An 18064-nucleotide genomic window follows, 5' to 3' on the forward strand; every position below is an offset into this window, starting at 1 on the left:
TCTATGGTGCTTCAGATCCATGCAGAAACCAATTCAGTCCAATATTTTATCCTGCTACAATGGGCATTTTTCAAAATCAATTAATTGTCAGTATATTTGCGTGTGTACATATATATATTTATATGTATATATACATATATAAGAAAATATATATATATATTCTTCCTACCTCTAATGCAACTCCTCTTCTCCTCCCACCTAAAACAAAAACAAAAATAAAAACACATCAATAAATGAACTTCTCAAGTAGCTGATCATTTACCAAGGGAGCCAAGCCTGTTTCTGAAAGTTTCAACTCACCCAATCAGACAATAAGCAGAGGAAAGGGGAGGCATTTATCAGGTTACACAGAGGACTCCATCTGTTATCTTAGACCTCTGTTACCAGGGGATTGAAGAGCAGATACTTGCAGGCACTTTGAAAGAGGTTTATTCTCTAGGTTCTTAGTCTTAAGATTTCAAATTAGAAGCAGAGAAAAGGAGGAAAAAAAACCAAGCAAGCATGATGAAGCCGCCTCCACCCTGGGATTCTGACATTTAACCCGGCGAGAGATGCCGTCAGTGGTGAAGTTGCTGTTTCAGTTGGGATTTGTCTGTTTAGCTTCTATAATAAATACAGTCAAAGGGGCAGTCATTTCTCCTTGGTCACAAAGGTCTGAGTTCTGAACCTCACCCTCATAAGAGCCATTTCTCATCATGCCAAGCCAACAGAAGAAAGTCATTTTTTGCATGGCTGGGATGTTAAGCTTCATGTGTGCCCTCGGAGTTGTGACAGCCCTGGGGACACCTTTGTGGATCAAAGCCACCTTTCTCTGCAAAACTGGGGCTCTGCTAGTCAACGCCTCAGGGCAGGAGCTGGACAAGTTCATGGGCGAGATGCAGTACGGACTTTTCCATGGAGAGGGCGTGAGACAGTGTGGCCTGGGAAAGAGGCCCTTTCAGTTCTCGTGTAAGTAACTATTCCATTTGAATTATTTAATAGTGCAGGCAAGCTCTTCCAAGTGTTGCAAGAAATTATTTTTAAGAACCTTGCCCTGTCTATTGCAGGACTTGTTGAAGAGGTATGAACCATCGGAAATACATAGATCTCTTCTGAGCAGCTTCTTTCTGGTTTTTATTATTTCATTCTATTTTTCTTATGACAACTTACAGTTAATGAGTTACCAGGGAATTTAACTTTTGATAAAGATAAACATTCTTAAATATTAATATTTATGTAGGAAATTATGGGCTCTTATTTTTAAAAGAGGGGAGCTTGGAGAAATAGCAAAGTGTAAGAGAAGATCTTTGTTTTGTTCTTTAAAATAGAACCAGTGTCATGTATGTGTGGCTGAGTCCCTTCCCTGTCCAGCTGAAACTATCCCAACATTGTTAATTGGCTATTTCCCAATACAAAATAACAAGTTAAAAAAAAAAAAGAACCAGTGTCATGAGCTCCTTAACCAACTCTAGCTGTTTTTACTCCTGGCACATAAGTTTGTTTCCTGTCTATACCCCCATTTCCCCTGCTAGGAACTTTACTGTTGATAAATATTTTTTTCTTTTTTCCTTACCTAATTTGGATCACCTGACTATAGAAATTTAAAATAATGTGCCATGCTACTTGAGAAAGAATTAGATACCTATTTAGGAAAATTTGCCACTGACTGACCTTTGAATTACGTGGAGCATAAGAGACAGATTTTCCTATTGCGATATTTGTGAAATGGAAGTGTTACCCAGACTATTTACTACCTGTGTGTCTTAAGAAGAGAATTTTTAAAAAATTACCATGTGAATAGGCAACTCATTAAATGAAAATTAATAAGAAGTCATTTGTTATATCTCTCCCAGCACACATTCAGAAATTATTATTATTTCAAATGGGCTGGTTTGGAACAATCTTATGAAGACACAGCCAGTAAATTACTGCATAAATCAGTCTTCAGGAAAGGAGGTTACCAATTGAGGCATTTAAAATGAATTATTATTTTGCCTGGGTATTTTTTTTTCCTAGCATAGGTGGAAAGCTAAATTAATTGAATTTATTATTAACATATGCAGTGTCTAATTAAATTTCAGTGCTGGCCTATTTATATTTCCACAACATTCCTTCCCACTTCTTAGCACCATTGGACACCAACTTTCAACTCACATAGGCTATTAAGTGATAGAAATTTGCACAGGGCTCCAGAAAATCCCCAAGAATTAGTATTCGGCTTTTTAAGAAATCAGCATTGACTAGATTGGATGAAGTGGATCCCCAACCTTTTTATTGAATGGCTTTATTTCCTTAAGGTAAGGGGGCTGTTAGAGTTGTTTAGTTTCCCAAGGGGTTCAGGGTAAGAACAAAGCAGAATGTCACATGAATTGCAACTGTATTAAAAGACAAAGAAGGAAAAAAGATGAGTGAAATGATTTAACCATGAGTCATTGGCAAGCTAAAGTGTGAGTAAAGCTTCTCATAAATGAATTTAGACAAAAGCAGAGAGCCTACAGGGGTTTCTGGAGTCTCTGCATTTTCCACAGTGAAATGAAGATAAACTTTACTCATAGCACAGGATATGTTCCAAAACAATAATATGTTTTCTAAATACGTACTTGACAGTAAGCAGTATGCATATTTTGTCTCATTTAATCCTCCCAGGGCCGCATTCCTCTGTAGTTCAGTGAAGCAATTTTTCATGGCTGTGTCCTATGCCAGCTCTGTCTGTAATGAAGTTGTTCTAATTGGGGGTCCCTTTGCTTTCTGTGAAGTTTCAGAGCTGATGGGGTTTAAACAATACCCCCGCCTACCTCACACCATTGCATTAGTCCCTGTGATTCTCTGAATGTTTCCTCCAGCCTAATGAAGAAAATTTTGCACTGGACAAATTTAGTTGGAGGTTTATTTGGAATAAATTGGGCGTTGTCAGTGTCCATGTTCTAAATGAGTTTTTGCTTGGTTCTGCTGTACAAGTTTATGTGTATTATTTTTATGTGCAACATATGTGTTACTTTTAAAACCCAGATATAAGTATAACATGGGGATGAAGAATGAACCAGAAAATAGTTAGGCAACGTTGTCATGTTTACTCCTATTAAATATTCCCTATTGACCACTCTGTCTCTTTTAATTATAACAAAAATCTCCCCTGTGAGCCTGCACAATTATGCTGGGAAAACTTCTGCCTCGTTTACTCTGGCTGATTCTCATCCATTTATGGGTCAGCGGTTCATCTTCTCGAGATCAGTAGCATTCATACATAAAACACAATTTCATTCATTATAATGAAGGACTATTTTCCTTTCAAGGCAGCACGACTGGTTGGCTTAATTTTTCCTGATATGTCACCTGTAAAATTTTAATGATGGTGTTTAAACTTTAAATGTAGCCATCAAGACAAAAAGTATCAGTTTTGAGCTCAGGGTGTGTGGGTGGGTTTCTGTTTTGGTTTGAAACACTGCGGAGCATTATCAAAATATGATCTTCAAGAATCATATGGCATTAATCATTCCTAGATGTGCTGATCTCTTCATTGCCAAGACTGTTCAATGAGCTGGGGAAAACATATGGGATAATTTTTTTTTTTTAAATCAGAAAAACAAAATTTAACCAATCACAGCATTTCGTAGCTTGTAACTTGAGTCATACTTTTTAAAGCATCTTAATTTGGACCTTATGATTGAAAATTTGTAAAAAGCTTAACAGAGGTTTAGCTTACTTCATATTTTAGAGAAGCAGAGCTTCTTGACCAGTTAAGGCATATGACCCAGATTGCAGAGGGAGCATTGAAACTACTTCTGTGAGCAAAAAGGTGGCTTCTCAAACATATTTTGGGGTAGAATAGTTGGGATTCTGGATTTCTGTGACCATCACTGAGAGTTGGCGTTCTATCCCCGTGGTCTCCTGCTGATCCCAGCTGTTCCAGGTGATCTACCGGTCACCATTCTATATGTCCTGCATCTTTCCCATCACTCTGCCTACACATGGCGGGGCTGCAAACGTCTTTGACGTTCCGCCTTCTGGTAACACTGCCTGTCTCTCCCCTCTTCCTTAGCGTACTGCCATGAGGAAGCCGGCACAGTGGGGGTAGGAGGGACACCTATTGTGTTCACGGAAGACTAGCTGGTGGGAGGGAGGTGGGTAGGATACACTTGTACTGTTTCACTCAACCTGCAGGGCCCCTCTGGCATTGCAGCTTAGGTGCCCTATTGTGTAGCCCCACTCACCCATTAGAACAGTTCCGCCAATGAGAGGTTGTTTACCTCCCATTGAGGAAAAAAGTGATTAGAAGATAGTAATGTTCTAGCTATCTTCACTAATGCGAAGGGGAAAGCCAGCTTCTCACGGCCAAATAACTGTTTGCTCCTCTCTCCTTCCCAGACCTTGATGCTCACTCTGCTATTTCTCATCACCTGTATTAAAAGTTCTTGAGATTTCTCTGCAAGGAGATCCTGAGCCCTAAGAAGGCAGAGGCTATTATGCATCCTGGTACTCCCTCATACTAGGACCTAGTACAACGCATGTCACAAAGGGGTGCTTAATCAGTGTTTGGTAAACTGGCACTATCAAGAATAAGCAATGTGGGATGGGGGCAGCACTCTGCCACTCGCTGCAGATTAGACTTGAAGCAAATTATGTCACTTCATTGCTTTTCAGCTCTTGCATCTATCAAATGGGAGGTGAAACTAGGTGATTTCTAACATTTCTTCCAGTTCAAACACTCTATGATCTGTATAACAAGAGGCTGGCTGTTCTAAACAAGGTCCCTCCAGCTTTAAATTTGCATGACCCTTCTAGTTTCAAATGCTCACAGCTTCCACTGACAGATGTTAGCCACCATCATTAGAAGTGGCGAGTTTGTGTGCCTTTGCTCTCTCATGCTTAAAGCACCTGATTTGTGAAGTATTCTGAAATACCTTCCATTTATTAGGACTCAGACGAATTTCATTATCAAAGTCAGTGCTTCTTTTTTTCCCCTGTCATAACCTTTCACTTTTTGTGTAGAAAATTGCAGGTTAAAGAAGGAGAAAGTGAAAAATGGGATGTTTTGGAATTCTAGGGAGAGGGGTTAGTCGGTTCCAAAGAGCAGGAACAGCCATAAACCCTCAAGGAATTAAGAGAGAATTATCGAGAAAGAGAAAAAGGGAGATCTAAAGGCATGGAGAGGCTGTCCAACCTCCTTCTGTTTTTTCCTCTTCATTTTCTCTAGAAGCTCCTCTTCCATCCTCACTGCAAAACTCCTTTTTCCTGAATCTGATTTTATTAACTGGTAATGTCAAGAAATGAAGAATGACTAGTATATTTAACACTCCAAGGGTGTTCTTTACCCAAAGGCAGAACTTAAGCAGAAATCATCCTCAAATTAGTGAGAAATACAGAAAAGGTGATTTTGAGAGAAGGAACTTCTGGTTCTCCTTGGCTAGTCCAGGACAAGAGAATTTATCTCTGCTTCCTTCCTAACAACTACATCTAATATCCTTATTGGAAAAAATAATCCACAAAATCAGCCTTGTTTGACAATTGTAGTCTTGCTTATATGTGTAAACAGGCTTCCCTGTTGGCTCAGTGGTAAAGAATCCACTGCCAATGCAGAAAACACAGGTTTAATCCCTGGGTCGGGAAGATCCTCTGGAGGAAGAAATGGTAACCCACTACAGTATTCTTGCTTGGAGAATCCCATTGACAGAGGAGCCTGGTGGGCTACAGTCCAAGGAGTCACAAAATAGACCCCACTTAGTGACTGAACAACAGCAACAAAATATGTAAACACACACACACACACACACCCCTGCCTTCCCTTTAAATTACCCTCCATCCTGACAGTGAGTAATGTCATTGACCTGTGCTTTCCTGAGAGAGGAAGTAGAGGTGGATGGGGCTGCTTCTGAAACTCCGTGTGGCAGGTTCTCAGTGGAACTTTTGGAACTTAATCCTGGTGTGTGAACTTTATCTGTTGGAGGATGTCTTCTAAACTGTTCTTATAATTTGCTGCTCTGCTTTCTCGTTTATTTTTTTCATCCTTAGAAGAAGGCTTGTTTAAAAAACTGGAGTATAATTGCTTTACAACGTTGGCTAGTTTATGCTGTACAACAAATTGAATCAGCTGTAATTATACATATATCCCCTCCCTCTAGAGCCTCCCTCCCACCCCACCCCCCATCCTGCTTTCTCTTCTAATCTCTGAGGGTGACTCATCTTCCCCAAGGACTTTCAGGCAATCCAGAAGAAAAAAATACTAGTTTCAGCTGCCCATTTACTGGGTGCCTCACGGGTGCCAGGCATTTTGCATACATGATCTCCAACCTTTAGATGGAGGCGTTATGATCCTGCTTCCCTTGAACAAACAGAAGTGGAAGACGTGGAAACTCAAGAGAGGTCACAAAAATTTCCCAAAGTCACAGACCTAGTAAGTAGCAGACCTAGGATTGAAATTCTTGATCTACTCATTCCTCTACCACCTTCTGTCTCCATACATTATGCAAAGAGATGAGGAAAATGTACAAGCAGGACTTAGTTTCACCACCTATTTAAAATACTATGTTGGGCTGCTGAGGACGTGGAGGAAACGGAAAAATTGTGTACTGTTGGTGGGAATTGGTAACCACTATGGAAAACAGTATGGAGGTTCCTCAAAAACTTAAAAATAGAATGACCACACAACCTGGCAATTCCACACCTAGATATTTATCCAAAGAAAGCAAAAACACTAATTCAAAAAGATATATGTAAGCCTATGTTCTTAGCAGCATCATTTAGGATAGCCAAGATACAGAAACTGTGTCCATCAACAGATGGATAGATTAAAAAAAGATATGTTTTACATATATAATGGGATATTAGTCATAAAAAAGAATGAAATCTTGCCACTTGTGACAATGTGGATTGACCTGGAGGGTGTTATACTTAGTAAAATAAGTCACACAGAGAAAGACAAATACCATATGTTTTCAATCATATGTGGGATCTGAAATAAAAAGTGAACAAATAAAACAGAAAAAGGCTCACAGATACAGAGAACAAACTAGTGGTTATCAGAGGGGAGATGGGTGGTGGAGGCAAAGTAGGCGAAGAGGATTAAGAGTTACCCACTACCATTAAGATACAACATGGGAAATGTAGTCAATATTTTATAATAACTTTGCATGAAGTATAATCTATAAAAGGATAAAACTACTATGCTATACATTTAAAACTAATATAATATTGTAAGTCAACTTTACTTCAGTTTATTTTAAAAGAAAAAAAGAAAAAAAAACCTCACAGATGAAAAAGCACTGTGTTAGTACTTCACACGACCTAGTTCTCATATAACCAAGTGATGGTAGTTGGCCTTCAGATTTGAATTCATTCATTGCCTCTTTATTTCACATTTCAGTGGCCCTGATATTTCAGCCCCAATTTGACCTTTAGAAAATAAAATAGGTAAGCCAGGATCTAGCTTGAGCAGGTCACATGCTTGTGGCTAAACTTTGGGTTATATAATTATATTATCTTGATGTTGATAGTTAACGCTGAAGGCAGAGACACCTGGTTTCAACTGTGGTTAGCTCATTTAAAAATCTCTGCCAGTGAAAACCTTCATGGTAAGATCTTCAAAGTTAGTTACTTGTGTGAGTACATGTTCTCAGTCGTGTCTGACTCTTTGTGACTCCATGGATTATAGCTTGCCAGGCTCCTCTATCCATGGAATTTTCCAGGCAAAAATACTGGAATGGGTTGACATTTCCTTCTCCAAAGGATCTTCCCGACCCAGGGGTCAAACCCATGCCACCTGGGAAGCCCCATTTAGTTACTTGCACTACAATAATTATTTAACCACGGCAATGATGAAAATGGCGGGCTGCTTCCAGAGGTGACAAGAACAGGTTTCAAAACAGAAGCAGGAATTAGAAAAAAAAATGCAGGTACATTTGATTCACTATAAAAACTGATATGAGGAGTCAATGGGTTAGAATTAGAGTACAAATCAAGATCTCTTTTCTCAAAAGATGAAAAATAAAAGCTCATTTTAATCTCTGAACTGTATTAGGGATTTCATAAAGCTAAAAGCAGGTAGATTAAAAAAAAAAAAACTCATTTAAATGAAACAACATCAGATTTGCCTTTCATCCAGTCATGTAGCTAAACAGCCAGAGTGGCTGTGGTGTGATACCCTTTCATTACAGGTCTGATAGCACTGACTAATAGCTAACGGTACCTGGCAGACTAATTTATGCAGGATTCGTATTTCGCTCCCTCTCAGCATGTTATAACTGTGGCAAAGCCATTCTTGGGAGTTATTACCCCAACATAATCATACCCTGTGGATTTGGAGCAGTTAAATGGGTTCTGTTATCGGAGACACATATGCACCAAAGCATCTGCCGTCCCTCAGCCACTGTGGGTGATTAAGACTCACTGATGGGGCTGCTTCCCATAGGCTGGAGTCAGATAGGTAGAGTTCAGCTGAAAGAAATTCAGGCGAGGTACTGAGAAAACTGCATTTTAAGTGGTTCTATCATACCATCGAGTCTCTTCCTTTTAAGTGCTGGGGTCATGGATTTCATTCTCCCTGACCATGGAGCCATCAGAAGCCTGGCTCGATACCTGGGTGTGAGATTCGGGGTGATATTAAAGGAGATGAATGCACTGAGTTCATGTCAAGAAATGTCTTTTACTGGATTTTCATAATGACAGGCTGCAGACGGGCTGAGGGGAAAAGTCAGATAAAGAGCATTTCTGTAAGAAGAAAGAAATCTTCCCCCTTAGTCCCTTTCAAGAAAATGAATAGCTGAGCACCAAGGGGCCAAATACAACTTCTTTTTGAAACATCCCTTTCATGCGAAGGACAAGTCGAGAAGAAAAACAGGACCTCTGAAGCTACCACCACGGCTTTAATCTAGGAAGAAGAGGTGGCACCATTGCTAACATCATTGTCAGAGGCTGCCTTCGTTTTGAGAGCTTCACGGATGGTGTCACCTGCAATTTACATCTGGCCAGATGAAGACAGATAGGGTCGATGAGACCTAAATCATTAGATCAGTGGTCTGTAACCCTGCTGTGCTTTAGAATCACCCAGGGAGTCCTGAAAACTACCGATGCCAAGGCCCCATCCCTGAGCAGCTGGATCAGGATCTCTGGAGGCGGGGCCTGAGCACTGGATGGCTTAGAAGCTTCCAAAGTGAGTCTAATGTGTAGCCAAGATTGAGAAGTACTGTGGCAGATGACAGCCGAGACTGGCAGAATCAGGTGAGGTCGAAGAGTCAGGAGCCCTCTGTGTTAGGGCTGGACGAGGTCACCAGAAGGCGGGCAGGGGGAGAAGTCATGTTTAGTATTGTTCCCAAACAGTTGGGAGGTTTTCTGGTCGAGTTCAAGCTGGAATGCTTGCCTTCCATTCCTTTAGCGGGCGTATTTCTAGGAAGGGTCTCACACTTCATCCACACCCACCTGGGCTCGGAGGGAACAACAGATCTGAATGGTGGGTTTATAGTAAGAAACTGAGCAAGTTTTGGCTTCAAAGGCATTCCGTCTTTCCAAATCTGCCCACCAGTTACAGGAGTCTGCTCTTCTCCTGGCCAGAGTCAGGGTGCCAGGTCTGCCCGGGGGAAGGAGGACTTTCGCTGACAGGTGAGGGCTGACGGGCTGAGGGGGTTGGGAGTGTGAGACCAACCAATTCAATGGAACTGGATGGACAATCTAAACCACCTTCTCCAACACTTTATCAAGATAAAGCTAGTATCTTGGCCTCCATTTCCCTGTCTCCTGAAGACTATCAGGGCCCCTCTTTAGAGGTGTGCTATCAGAAAATGTGCAAGGAATAGCAATAGGGAAATAGAAGTGAGAATGGGGGCGGTAAGGAGATCCAACCGGTCCATTCTGAAGGAGATCAGCCCTGGGATTTCTTTGGAAGGACTGATGCTAAAGCTGAAACTCCAGTACTTTGGCCACCTCATTCGAAGAGTTGACTCATTGGAAAAGACTCTGATGCTGGGAGGGATTGGGGGCAAGAGGAGAAGGGGACGACAGAGGATGAGATGGCTGGATGGCATCACTGACTCGATGGACTTGAGTTTGGGTGAACTCCAGGAGTTGGTGATGGACAGGGAGGCCTGGCGTGCTGCGATTCATGGGGTCACAAAGAGTCGGACACGACTGAGCGACTGATCTGATCTGATCTGATGGGGGCAGTAGATCTGTTACTGAGGGACGTGTGTGACAAGGAGCAAATAAGTGATCAAATCTGAAGTTCTTGGATTATGTATAGCAATAGTCACCTGTCAGGCCAGGGGAAAAACAAAACAAAGCAAAACAAACAAAAAAACCCTGAGCTGCAAGACAGATCATCTGAATGCCATGTAATCTCAGGGCCTCTCTGGGAGGATATTAAGTCCTAATATACAGATATGGCTCCACCTATGGGCTGGATAACTCCCACCAGTTCCAGGGATCAATCCTGAGATTTGAAAACGCCGGTGCTCTCACACTGCACTGGGCTCTTGAATCTCCCACTCTTTTTCCAAAAAACATTTATTTATTGGCTGCACTGGATCTCCGTGTGGCATACAGGATCTTCGATCTTTGCTGTGGCGTTCAGGATCTTTTTTTTTTTTTTAAGTTTCTACATGTGGGATTTATTTTCTTGACCAGGGGATCAAACCCAGGCCCCCTGCATTGGGAGAGCAGGGTCTTAGCTGCTGGACCATGAGGGAAATCCATTAAGTATCTCACTCTTGGTAAATATACAACTCTTCTGCCATTTTCATTATGTTAAAAAAAATGCTTAAGTGATTATGTAAAATTTATAGAACTTCCATATAAATGATATTGTGTTGTTCAAAAGTTCTGCAACTTATTTATATTACCATCCACATTTACAGACAAGGAGCTGAAGCATCATGAGCGGTAAGTGGCAAAACCAGATTTAATCTCAGACTTGGGCTTCCCTAGTGCCTCAGACGGTGAAGAATCTGCCGAAATGCAGGAAACCCGGGTTCAGTCCCTGGGTTGGGAAGATCTCCTGCAGGAAGGCATGGCAACCCACTCCAATATTCTTGCCTGGAGAATTCCATGGACAGAGAGAGGAGCCAGGCGGGCTACAGTCTGTGGGGTTGCGAAGAGTCAGACACGACTGCACAACTAACACTTTCACTTTTCCGATTCCAAAAGCTACTCTTTTCCCAGCCTGTCACCTTTTGATTAATGTCTAACTATTTTTCTCTCTTCCCACCAAGCTCCCTCCTCTTCTTCCTTTGGTCATGTGTGATATTCTAACCGCCTCATACTCTTGATTAGTGCCTAAACAGAGGCTTAGACCAGGTTTACTGAGTCCTGTTTTAAGAATTGCAGGATGAAAGATATAATCAGTAAGAGATAAACAGAGAACAAGGTTTTGGGATAAAATACAGCAGAAGAACCCAGGAGACAGAAATGAAATAAATTTTAAGGCAACTGAAATGAAAGCCATACATTTAAAGAGATCAAATAAAGCATGGATTAATGGCAATAAAAGAACATACTTAGCAGTTAGTAAAAACAAACAGCTTTAAAAAAAAATCTTATTCTTATTACTTTCCAATGATCTATTGAAAACAATGTCACTTCATATGTAAAATACAAATTCTTTGTAAGTTAGAGTATGGTGCTCTCACCACCCCCTGAAAAGATCATCGGTGCTTACGTGCTCCAGTGCTCTTCTAGACTCAAGGGGAATGAGACAGTACTTGTTCCTAAACACCCAAGAATCTAGCAGAAGTGTTTTTAAATAACTGACCACTTGTAAGAGCTGTATGTACAGTTTTCTCAGTCAAGATGGGTGAGGCTATGTTTTAATAATGAAGTCCAATATTATAGGTTTAAATCAACAGAAGACTTAGAATTCCATGATGGCCTAGGATTCTGGGTCTTCACTGCTGTGGACCAGATTCAATTTCTGGTTGGGGAACTGAGATCTTCCAAGACATGCAGGGCAGCCCCCCCAAAAAAAAAATTAACAAAGATTGATTTGTTGCTCACAGTACATATTCATCAGAGATTAGCTGTAGTTCCATTCCAGGATTCAGTCACCATCTGTAATATTACCAGTTATTGTAACAAAGAGCTCTCACCCAGGCAACTAAATTCTCTGACCTGGAACTGACACACACCAAGGATGTTACATGACCGAGCCCTCAAAGGAGCCAAAACATGAAATCCCCATGGGCCCAGAAGGGGGAAGAACCAGAACTATGGACGGTGTAATCGTGCCCATTATCATTATCATCAACACAATCATTTTTGTTTACAAAGTTCCAAGAAACGGAACTACTGTCTGTCAGGGCAAGGCACAGAGAGATCAGAGGAAAGTAAGGATTAGAGTTAGATATCACTAGATGGCATTGAACAAGCCATTCTGAGCAAAGGAACAGCATGAACCAACATAGGAAGAGCCTATTGTGGCCAGAGCACAGAGGACACGTGAGAGACAAAAGAAGGAGGAAGGTAAGGCTGGAGAGGAAGAAGAGAATAGAATGTGAGGGACTTCACTGGTTAACTTTATCTTGTAGGCATTGGGGTACCACTTAAGGATGTTAAGTAGGTTTGTGTCAGAACAGAAGACAGATTAGAAGACTGAAAGAGAGGCAGGGAGTATAGTCAGAAGGTTCCTCCAAGATTTGGAGGTCCAAACCAAAGCATTGTCAGAAGGCTGGAAGCCGGGTACAAATATTCCCAAAATAATCAGAAGCAAATATCAACAGAACTTGGTGATAGAGGATGAACCCCAGGCTTCCACTGGCTAGATGGTTGGGATCACTTGCCAAGATAAGTACAGAAGGGGACAGTTTAGAGTGGAAGTGGAATGACTTTTGGTCACGTTTAATGAGTTCACGTATGGGTTAGCAACAAGAGACGTCCATCAGTTATACAGATATGGAGGTCATGAGCAAGGCTGGGGCAAAGGCAGAGAGGTGGGACCCGGCAGATTGGAGGTAGTAGTTGGAGCTACAACTGAAGAGGAGGCTTCTCGAGGTGGGAGTCAAATGAGAAGGCAAAAGAAGATGTGTTCTAGAAAGCGCTAGTATTTCCAGGTAGAAGAGGAGGGACGTGCAAAGGGGAGGAGAGGAGATGGTCAGTGAACTGGGAGGGCCTGGCTGAGGGAGAACCACGGGAGGAGCAATGTTCAACCAGGGAGCAACGGAGGTGTCACATGAGAGACAATGAAAATGGTCCTTTGAATCTTATACCAGAAGGTCACGGGGGACCTTTGCTAAAGCAGTCTTGATGCAGTGGTCCTCCTGTAGGAAGGGGGAGGAAAGGACCTTGTGGGAGCTGAGGAGGGAAGGAGAGGTAAGGACCCAGAGAAGACTGAGGACAGGGAGTGGCGAGAAGAGTCCTAAGGCCAGGCTAGGGTGTGTGGGTGTGTGTGTGTGTGTGTCTACGTGTGTGTGTGTGTGTGTATACATACGTACATATAGTGGGAGGATATTGAGTACAAGTCTACGCTGACGGGATACAGCAGTAAGAAGAAAAGGCTGTAGACAGATGGGACAGCTAGATGATTAATGGATTCAGAAAGGACAGTGTGGGAAAGGGTCAGAGAGCACCAGGAGTAGGCCTAGACGTGGGAAATCTTCTGATGGCCTCTGTTTTCTCTCTGAAATGGAAGAGTTCAGTTCACTAGGTATCTTTGAGCCTTTTGTAAGCCAGATAAGACTAAGGGAGACAGAGCTGGAGCGTGGTGGGTGCTTAAGAGCTGGGGAATCTGGAATATCCAAAGAGGGACAGAAGGGGGAAAGGCTGGGAAAGGCTTTGCGGGGATGGGGGGACCACAGTTCAGAGGCTCAAGGAGAGTGGGGGTCCAGACACAAGGCATACAGCTTGAGGAACAGAGCCTCCCACTGAATGACGGCAGGAGGGTAAACTTCCTCCAGAGAGCACCACGGTGACCGTGTTTTCACTCCCAGCCGTTACCTTATGACTTACTCGGCTGTTTCATGAGAGCAGACTGCAGTCACAAGGGTCCCACAGCTTTCCTCTGTGTGCTCAGCCATGTGGGTTCCCTTGCCTTCCTATGACTTGTATATGCATGTATGTATGTGTTAGTAGCTCAGTCATGTCTGACTCTGTGCAACCCTATGGACTATAGTCTGCCAGGCTTCTCTGTTCATGTAATTCTCCAGATAAGAATACTAGAGTGGTTGAAGCCTTCCTTTCTCCAGGGGATCTTCCCAACCCAGAGATCAAACTCTGGTCTCCCACATTACAGGCAGATTCTTTACCACCTGAGCCACCAGAGAAGCCCTCCTATGACCTGGGCGCCTTCTATTCTGTTAGGAGAGTCAACTCAACGTCTGGTTTCTTCTAGCTCTGTTTCTAACTTGATATCTTGTCTGAAATCTCTGCTTTCCAGACTTTCCAAAGAGGAATTGAGCTTTGAACCAGGAGTTTAACATGAGTGTTATAGAATATAACTCACTGTCTTTAGATTCCCTTGTATCTACATATCTAGATGGTGTTCTCTTAGTATTCTGGCCCAAGTCATTCTATTCCTGGGAATGCCTCCAAAAGGTTATTCCTGCACATCACCCACCCCTATAATGAGAAAGAAAAAGGTATATACTTGAAAATGCTCGTGGGAAACAGTAACCATAATGCTGAAATAATGGAAGTCAACCTAACGGGCAGCAGGGCAGCAGTTTGATGGAAAATCCACGCAGTTATCGAAATGGTAGTTATGAAGACAATCTGTGTGACATGGGGATTGCTTATATCCTGAATAAAAAGAACAGAATGTGACCTCAGAACTCCATTATGATTACAGTAATATATTTGAAAGGAAAAAAAAAAAAACAAAGGAAAGGCTTGCTTTTTATGTTGATGGGATTGCAGGTGAAATTCATATCTTAATTTCCATTTCAATGTTATAACATTTTTCAGTTATAAGTTCCCTCCATAAACAGCAGGAACGTTGGACAAACTAACAGAAACACAGAGACAGGAAGTCCGTTTTGCCCCATTCTCCCACTCTGGCAACAAAAAAGAGCTGTGTCATGTTAACATTTGATGTGGATTCTTTCACAAATTCCAAACTTTAAACCTTATTATTAAATAACAGCCATCAGTTTCCATCTAACATGTTGACAATCCCCCAAGTATGTTGGATTAAAATTTTTCTTTTAATAAAGAGATTTGAAATTCCATTCTAGTTGCCAGCCAGGTCTTTCAACTTCTTAAAAAAAAAAAAGACCCACACCAGCTCCTCTCATCCCTTTGGCAACTATTCTATTTCCACATTGTCCCAGATTCTCTCCAAAAGCTCTTTCAATTCAGCTTCGATTACCACCAACCCCAGAAACAGCTTCTATTAAGGTCACCAGTGACTGCCTGACTCAAAGGACAAATTCTGGTTCCCAACCAGAAACTCCCAACACACTTAAAACTGCCAACCTGCTTCTTCATCTACTTTGGCCCTGTGGTCTCTGGCTGGACTGACCTCTCCCCTCCTTCCTTCCCTCCTCATAGATGCTGCACTAACGCCCTCCCATCAGAACCACTGGTTTCCACCAAAAAACCCCAGACCTGCTAACCAGGCTCTGCCCCTACATCCTCCCCAGAGCGAGACATATCCACCCAACACACACGTGTCCAGCAGCTACATGGTGCATTCTCCACAGCAGCAGAAACCCCCAAAGGAGGTGAAAATTAGTTCTTCAGGGCAAGCAAAAACCCCTACTCCTTCAAAAAGTGTATATTATAAGGTATACAGTACACATACAAATATAATACAGAAACCAATACATAGTATATCTGTGGTATTAAAATTTCATGTGTGGAGGGCGATTAGGAGAAATGTCTAAAAAGACTCCTGGGGTGAGAAGCAATAGTGAAAAAAAAATGTTGGTAAATACTGTTCTGCGAGCATCCTTAGATGCCAGGAAGACAGCAGTGGATAAAACAGACCAAGGCACTTGTCCTCATGTTATGGGGGAAACAAACAAACAAGTAAAAATATACAATTTATCAGATGGTGATAATTGCTGTGGAGAAAAATAAAAGCAAGGAAAGGGGTTGGTAGTGCGGGGGGTGGGGGAATGGGCAGGAGGTTGCAACTTTAAGATTCATGTTGATGTATGGCAGGAACCAACACGATATTGTAAGGCAATTATTCTTCAATTAAACATAAATAATTTTTTAGAAAAGAAGGTCTCCCTGAGAAAGTGACATCTAAGTAAAGACATGGAGCTGAAGGAACAGGCTGTGAGGATATCTAGGGGATATACAGGCAGAAGGAACAGTACAAGCAAAGGCCCGGAGGTGCAAGTGTTTCTGGCACATTTGAAGTACAGGAATGAGACCAGTGGCTGGAGCACACCAAGCAAGGAAACAGGCAGCAGATGAAGTCAGAGGTTTGACAAGAAGTCCAACCTTGTGTGTGGGTGATCTAATGGGCCATTGTAATGACTTGGCTTATACTCAGCAAGATGAGAATCCACCAGAAGGGCTTAAGTGGGGAACTGAAATAACCCAATTCACTTTTGAAAGATTCCACTGGCCACCGGGTTGAGAGCAGAGTGCGGGATGGAGGGGTGGTGGCAGGGAGACCGGTTAGGAAGCCCTTGCAGTCCTCCAAGTGAGAGATACTGGTGGCTTAGACCAGGAGGAGTAGTGGAGACAGGGAGACGTAGTCTGACTCTGAAGGCAGAACCAGCAGGTTTTCCTGATGGGTTCAACACAAAGTGTGAGAGTAACAGAGGAATTGAGGATGAGGCCAAGAAAGAATGGGACTGCCAGCAACCGAAATGAAGAACGCTAAAGGAAGCAAGAGTGAGAAGAGGAGATTCTGAGTTCACTTTGGGACACACTGACATGCCTACTCAATATCCCATGTTCAGTAGGTAATTGGAGGACATACAAGTTGGGGATTCAAGAAGAAGTCATGCTGGAAACATCTGTTTGAGAGTATTTCTGGTCAAAGCTATGATACTGTATAGAGCACTGGGGGAGAGGGTGAAGAGGGAGAGAAGAGGTCAAAGAAATGAGTTGTCCTCTGGTTGACTCAAGAGATGAAGATGAGCCAACAAAGTAGATCAAGATGGTGGCCAGGGAGGTAACAAACCCAGGAGACGGCAATGTCTGGAAGCCAAGAGAAGAAAGTGTTTCCAGGAGCAGGGGAATGAGCCACTGTGCCAAATGTAGACTGGGTAAGATGGGGAGAAAGATGGACCCTTGGGTTTGACAGCTTGAAGCTCTTGGCTGTCCTGGGAAATGTATTAATAGTATTAGTGCAGTGGGTTCAAGAGAGAAGGTGGAAAGAAGACAACGACGCTGAGAATGTAGGCAACTCCCTGAGAGCTTTTGCTGTAAGAGAAACAGAGAAAGCGGGTAAGAGCTGGAGGAGGACTTAAGTGAGATTTTTTTTTAAGATGAGAAAAATGAGAGCATGTTTGTATGCTGATGGGACTTATCCAACAGACGGGGAAACTGATACTCTGGCAGAGAGAGGAGACCAGTATCTTTGAGGTGGTGGGAGGGATGGATGGTAGGGAAATTGGCCTAAGACAGGGGTGCACTGTAGCAGACCTCTCCTGAGCACTGATCACACACTAGGTTCTCCTTCCACGATGTCATTAAATCCTCACAGAAGTGAGCAAAAGATGGGATTAGTCTTATTATTATTGTTGTTTTTAATTGGCCGTGCCATGCAGCTTGCGGGATCCTAGTTCCCCGACCAGGGATCAAATAAAGGTCCCCACAGTGGAAGTGCTGAGTCCTAACCACTGGACCATCAGGGAATCCCCTTAGTCTTATTTTTTTTCAAAGAAATCAAGGTTTAGGGAGTTCAGAGAGTTAGAAAAGAAGCTAAAACTGAATTTCTTTTGTCTAATTTCAAATGCCTAGTCCATTCCCAGGCTGCCCCATGGAGACCCTTATTTTACAGAGAGAAAGAGGGATCCATTAACCTGCTCACAGTCCCAGAGTGGACCCGAACCTGAGTGCCTGACTCCTGGCCCAGTGCTCCTTTTCTCATCTCTAACCAAGCTCTTCCTTCCTCCATGCCAAACGGTCACCTTTGCCGAGGCTATCACTCACACCTGGAAGGCAGCATTCACTTTACACCCTGTTCCTCCTGCTTTTCTTTGTTTTT

The 18064-nt window shown here is 42.5% G+C and overlaps 1 protein-coding gene across 1 annotated transcript in view; it reads left to right on the forward strand.

The window, feature by feature from the left end:
• Positions 1-695: 695 nt before the first annotated feature.
• CLRN1 (clarin 1) overlaps positions 696-18064 on the forward strand; it is a 43722-nt gene continuing 26353 nt past the window's right edge. The window contains exon 1 of the mRNA XM_005904792.2: positions 696-948. Coding sequence (XP_005904854.1) covers positions 696-948 — 253 coding nt within the window. The remainder of the gene's footprint in view (positions 949-18064) is intronic.

Source organism: Bos mutus, chromosome 1, assembly GCF_027580195.1.
Source record: "Bos mutus isolate GX-2022 chromosome 1, NWIPB_WYAK_1.1, whole genome shotgun sequence".
Taxonomy (NCBI): domain Eukaryota; kingdom Metazoa; phylum Chordata; class Mammalia; order Artiodactyla; family Bovidae; genus Bos; species Bos mutus.